The 6,103-nt window shown below is 39.0% G+C and overlaps 1 protein-coding gene across 2 annotated transcripts in view; it reads right to left on the bottom strand.

Moving 5' to 3' along the window:
* Window positions 1-3,915, bottom strand: part of LOC104707285 (methyltransferase-like protein 1) — a 4,681-nt gene extending 766 nt beyond the window's left edge. Inside the window, exons 1-6 of one of the 2 annotated variants that reach the window (XM_010423606.2) lie at window positions 1,609-3,915; window positions 1,298-1,381; window positions 1,092-1,196; window positions 886-994; window positions 295-446; window positions 148-158 (exon numbers count right to left, since the gene is read on the bottom strand). In XM_010423606.2, coding sequence (XP_010421908.1) covers window positions 148-158; window positions 295-446; window positions 886-994; window positions 1,092-1,196; window positions 1,298-1,381; window positions 1,609-3,663 — 2,516 coding nt within the window. In that variant the 5' untranslated portion in view covers window positions 3,664-3,915. Of the gene's footprint in view, window positions 1-76; window positions 159-294; window positions 447-885; window positions 995-1,091; window positions 1,197-1,297; window positions 1,382-1,608 lie in introns of both variants that reach the window. The other variant, XM_010423607.2, reaches the window with a different exon arrangement.

The raw sequence follows: 6,103 nt of genomic DNA on the forward strand, positions 1-6,103 counted from the left end.
TATGATTGTTGTTGCTGATTCTTCATTGGTGATTTGGGCCGCAGCGATTCTATATCAGGAGTAGTCACAACGAGATGTGGTGCGTCTGGAGGCGGATTCCTCCCTCCTCCTCCTTGCCACACTTTACCCTCCTTGTCCGCAAAGTTCCTCACATAAGCCTAAAGCACACAGTATCCAAAACAGGTCAAACACATCTTACACATGCTGTCAAAGAAGTTCCTTGCATAGTTCTAAAGCTCATGTAAATACAGGAGGAGGTGGAGATAGATGTTTGCAGAGTGTATGAGATTTTACCTGTGATTCAAAGTTTGAGGAAGAAAGGCCTTTTCCAACAGTAAGCCATCCAGCTCGAATATTGTGGTCTTCACCAAAAAGCTCAAGCCTCCGGCGACCAAGTGCAAAATGCTCTATTATCCTATACATATCTTCTGGCTTCTGAGTTGAACCTACAGATTTGCAGCGTAAAGTGATTGTAATTAAGTAACACTTACTTCCAATAAACAGTACGGACACAACTTATTTAGATATGCCCTGTTGCAATCAACCACAGAATCGTATATCCTTCTCAATGAACAAGCTCACACTATAGAGAATCCAAGACTAATCCAGCAAACTAATCACATATACCATATCCGAGAGCCAAAGGAAATTAAGGGTTTTGTTTTTCCAGAACCCAAAGCTTCCCTCCCAACAATAGGCCCAAACCAGTACTAAAACACTCGACACCTTTAATCACATGAAGCAACCATCCTATTTGTACACATTTAACTGCTGATGTAGCATAACTGATGAAATGTTATTATATTCACTTTAAAAAAAACAGGAAGCTGGAAGCAGAAGAGAGAGACGGAACAAGATATGACGAGCAAAATACATTCTACTAACCATAAGGAGGCTCTTCAGCAATAATTACGTCAGTATCAATGTTAGCGTGGATTATATGTCCATCAGTGCTACGCCGAACAGTACCCTTTATCCCCATCAAACAGTGCTCCTATACAGAGAGAAACAATTAAAACGTGTTAAGCAAAGATATGCAACAATGCTCCTATACAATTAAACAATTAAAACAATGGCAGACCATACTGAACCTTGGAACGCTGAAACACAGTACGAGAATCATGACGCAAAGTTGGTGCTGCATTACTTTTGTTGGTCTTCACCCAGCAAATATCTTCACACCTTCTGAAACCCCACTGTGACACACAAAATAAAAGAAATATCGATGAAGTGAATACTCTCAAGAAAAACAAACCCAAAACGATAAATGAAATGGGAAATTGTTTAAATCATGTACCTTTTTTAGGCACTGGCGCCCTTGCTCAAGCCCAACACCATCACCAACCCAGAGAAAAATAAAGGAGGGCGTATCAGCTATCGCCTACAGATACATGGAAAATTTTGCTTTTGTTATAAACCACAATAGCAAAGATGGCAACCAACCTTACCCCCAAAATCTACACACAAGTCAAAAACTATATGTTCAGTATCACTATTTCCTCTACCTATTACTCAAGATGAAAAATGATATCTACACTAGTAGATCTAGTGCTAAGCAAAGTTTAGTACAAAAAATATATCCCAAGAGAACGTGTAAAGAATAGTAACCTCAATCTTGAGATTGATAATGTCTTCAAATGTCCAATACTCCATACTATCAGAAACACCAGGAGCTCTATGGACATATTCCTCCCACGGTGGGTCAACAAGAATAACATCAAACTTTGTTCCAAATAACTCGGGAGATAACTCAACTTCATGCAAGTCGCCTTTAAAATACATTGGTGCAGAAGCTGAGTTAGATACAATCTCATCCTTCTTCTGTATGAGCTCTCTCAGCTTGGGGTAGTCTTCCACATTGGTAAGCTCCAGCTCTCGGATGAAATTCTGGGGACGCATTCCAGTATCCACAAAGTTCTGGGAATAGTCATTTTGCTCTCCCCTAGAAGGAGCTTTACCAGGAGGTCCACCACCTCGAGGAGGAACCCAACCCCCTGAATTTTTATCAGATGGCATTCCACGTCCCATTTGTCCAGAAACATTAAATGCAGGCCCAGAGAAGTTAGGTGGCCCTCCTCTGTCAGAACCTGGTGGATTAAAGAACATATTCGGGTTTGGTGGAGTGCCAATTGAAGGAAATCTTGGGCCTGATGGTCCAGGAGGAAGAGGCGAGAGAACAGGAGGAACAGGTAACATACTGCCATCAACTCCTCCGGCCCCAGGCCAGACAAGAGTCGGGCCAAATGGAGGCATGAAGACAGGGGTAACAGGACCGCCTGGAATTGGCGACATACCAGGAGTAAGAGAATGAATAGGGCTGGGTGGTGGCATTCCAAGGTTCGCAAATGGTGACGCCATGATAGGCATTGTAATCGCACCTTGTTGGTTCTCTCTGCCACCAGCAGGTCTTCCTTTCCCACCCCTTGAGGGTCTGTTCCCTCTTATGCCTTGTGGAGCCTGCGGACCTCTATTAGGGGTTTGCATAGAATGAGTTCGACCAGGAGTTGCACCTCTCTGGTTTCTTGCTTTAGCCCCTGAGTAATCAGAACTGGCTTCACCAGCTTCATCTCTCGAATCCTCCCCATAAGTTCCACACCCAAAAGTCTCACTTCTCTGTCTACTACCTTCCTGGTTGTAAACCCACTCTTCATCATTATTAGTAGGCTTTTTAGGAGGTTGCTGACCCGATTCTGCTCTGACATAATCAAGTGGCTTGGTTTGTATCTCAATTACATCATAATTCTCATTTGAAACGCCACCACTTGACAAAGCTTTAACTGCCTCACCCCTGTTTCCATCTTTCCTGCCACCCAAACGACCATGAGACCTCTCGCCTTCACTCCTTTCACGTCCTTGCCTTGGGAACTCCCGTTCCCTGCCACGATCATAAAGCAAGTCCCCATCTTTCTGATCTTTATCACTAATACTAGCATGTCTTCTCTTCCAAATATCCTTTGAGCCTTCTTGATCCCTATCCCTATCAGACCAGCCATCATCCCTACCTCTGGATCTCTCATCTTTCCGACCATATTTCTCTTTTTCGTAGTCTGCATCCGAATGTTCAGATTCTTGATGACGCTTCCCACTTCTGTCTGGTGTCTTAGACCTGTTAGATCGACCCACTTCTCTCACTGTCTCAGAACCATCCTTACCACTCGTTTTCTTGAGAGGACTACCCCTATCATCATCTTTCACACCTCGACTCTTACTCTTATCCTCTCTACTACTAGCCTTCAAACTCCTATCAGACTTCGAATGACTCCTACCCTCACCATGTTCATTACTAACAAAACCTTTCTCTCCACCACTACTATCATGTCTAGAATCAGAAAGCTTACTACTTTTATAATCACCATCATTAACAGGAACAGCAGCTTCATCCCATCTCTTCCTCTTACTCGAATCAGAAGAAGACCCATGAGTTCTTTCTCTCCCATCTCTTTCTCTCTTATCAGAACCCTTGGAATCACGATCTTGATGCTCTGCATCAACAAGAGACTTGTTATCTTCTTTGCTTTTACTCCCACCGCTTCGAGAACTCTCAAAGTCCGATGCTTTAAGACTCAACCTTCTCTTCTCACTTCTCTCCCCACCTTCTTGCTCTCCATCTTGATACCAAGTGCTTAGCTTCTCCAACGAACTCTCTTCTTGTTTCTTCTTCATTTGATTTTAGTGTGTGCTGCGAAAAAACTGTGCTACAAAACCCTAAACCCACGAAATTAGGGTTTCAACAACACCCACGATTAATTCCACATTCGACGCGACGGTTCGGTCTCCATAAACTGAGTATCCTTACTTAAAACATCACCTCCAGAGTTAAGATTTTTCCAATCTAAGTCGTTTCAAGATTACTGATGAGAATTTTGAGAATATGTTGTGTCGGGAAGAAGAGTGAGTTTGAGGGAGAGAAGAGAAAAGAACACGGCGAAGTGCGAGGAACACGATCAACATACACAAAGTCAAATGAATTGGGCCAAGCCCATTTACATTGTCCAAGAGTCCGATCCACGTGGTGTCTAAAAATTACAGGAAAAAAATGATTATTAATTTGTTAGATCGGCTGGATTTCGAATTTAAAAAAACTAGCTACTAATCCGCGGTCTCTACCGCAGGCTTAACATTTTTTGTAATGTAAATTTGTTTTTTTTATTATTATATTATTTATAATTGTTTGTGATTATAAATTTGGCTGATTTATATAATAATTTTGTATTTTAAAAATATTTATTGAAAGTGAAAACCTTTGTCATTAAAACATTTGAATGTAATGATAAATAAAATTGTTTAAACCTTTGCCGATAATACAAGATTGCTATAGTTCTGAAATAAGTAAACAGATGCAACTAACATTACTGTCATGCATAGTTCATCGGACAATAATAACCATTTGCCTTTAGATCTTGACACAAATAGGCCATTAATTCTTAAAAAACTTCAGATCTTTAGATAATGGGAAGGCTAACATTTTTGTAGCTATGTTTTTTTCTATAAATATTTGTGTGTGGGATTTGATAATGGTGTGAAATAGAATAGAACCTGCAGTAAACAGAATACAACCCGATTATGGTGGGTTTCACATTTGAGTTTATCTGTTTAAATAGATAATTAGATGATTAATTAATTATTAATTATCTTTATTATTCTTAATAATTTTATCTTTTTCTTAACTATTTCTAATGGCATTTGAATGTAAATTTTTACACTTTTTAAGGTTAGTTTTATATTTGTACTTCTCAATTAATATAGTAGGATACACAAAACCATAATAAATTAGGGGAAAATAATTAAATTGCAAGTTCAAATTTTCAGTTTTTAAAATATTGTTTCAGTACTTATATTTTTTCGACTTTATAATTACATAAACGGGTGATTTATGTTGACTATGTTATTTGAGTCACAATGTAAAATTGAAAGATGAAATATAATTAAAATTTTAAAGTTAATTTTTCTGTTATTTTAAGAGATTTATCACACTTTTTAATATACCAAAAGTAATATAGTATTTATAAATATATAATCATTTAGTTATTATACACATATATCTATATATTCAAAAATTTGATAAGAGAATATATAACTAGCTAATTGATTTTACTAATACAGATAAAAAAAAGATAAATAACCTAAAATAGAACTAAAAATGTTTTATAACCAAAAATAGCATATACTCTACAAATTTCCAAAAAAATAGCACTATTTTAATGCAATTTAAATATTTTTAAATTAAGTTTTTAGGTTTGGGTTCGTAATTTTACATTTAGGGTATAATTTTGATGGGGTACTAGGTTTTCACCCGCGGTACACCGCGAGACTAAATTATAAATTATTGTATTTTAAATAAGAATTTTTAATTTATTAAGTTTTTAAATTCCTAATTAGTTATATAAAATATAATTAATTTATAATTTTGTTTAGAATATTTTTTCTTCTGTTTACGTTTTATACAGTTTAGAACCTAATTACATTAAATTTGTTATTAGTAAAACTTCTAAAGCATCGTGGACCCCAATTCAAACACGGGAAAAAACCAAAAGAATGTTGGCGGCTAGGGTTTACGAGGGAGAGAGTCGGGATGATGATCAGGATGCTAGCATGGAGGAGGTTGGACAGCCACCAGGGAGGGGATCTGGTCCGATGGTGTCATATGTAGAGAAGGTTCGGGGTAGCAGCGGTGGTGGGAGGCCGGTTTCGGAGCGAGTTTTGGAGGATGAGTTTGTCACTTCGCGGATGAGGTTGGAGTATCCGAATGAGGAGGATGGGGAAGCAGTGGTTGCCATCGGACAGGAGGTGCTATCTGCTATGAATGGTTTGTGGAAGCAGTGCATGATCGTGAAGGTGTTGGGACGACATATTCCGATGGCGGTGCTGGTTCAAAAATTGAGGGAGGTAGGGAAACCAAAGGGGGGGGGGGGATGTATGTGGTAGACCTACCGAGACAATTTTTTATGGTGCGATTTGATTCGAAGGAGGCCTATATGGATGTGGTGACAGGCGGCTCATGGAGGCTGTTTGGGAGCGTTTTGATGATGCAAGTGTGGTCACCGGAGTTTGACCCGATGAAGTATGATATTGTGACCACACCGGTCTGGATAAGGATCGCCGA

The sequence above is a fragment of the Camelina sativa genome, chromosome 8 (assembly GCF_000633955.1).
Source record: "Camelina sativa cultivar DH55 chromosome 8, Cs, whole genome shotgun sequence".
In the NCBI taxonomy this organism is placed as follows: Eukaryota; Viridiplantae; Streptophyta; class Magnoliopsida; order Brassicales; family Brassicaceae; genus Camelina; species Camelina sativa.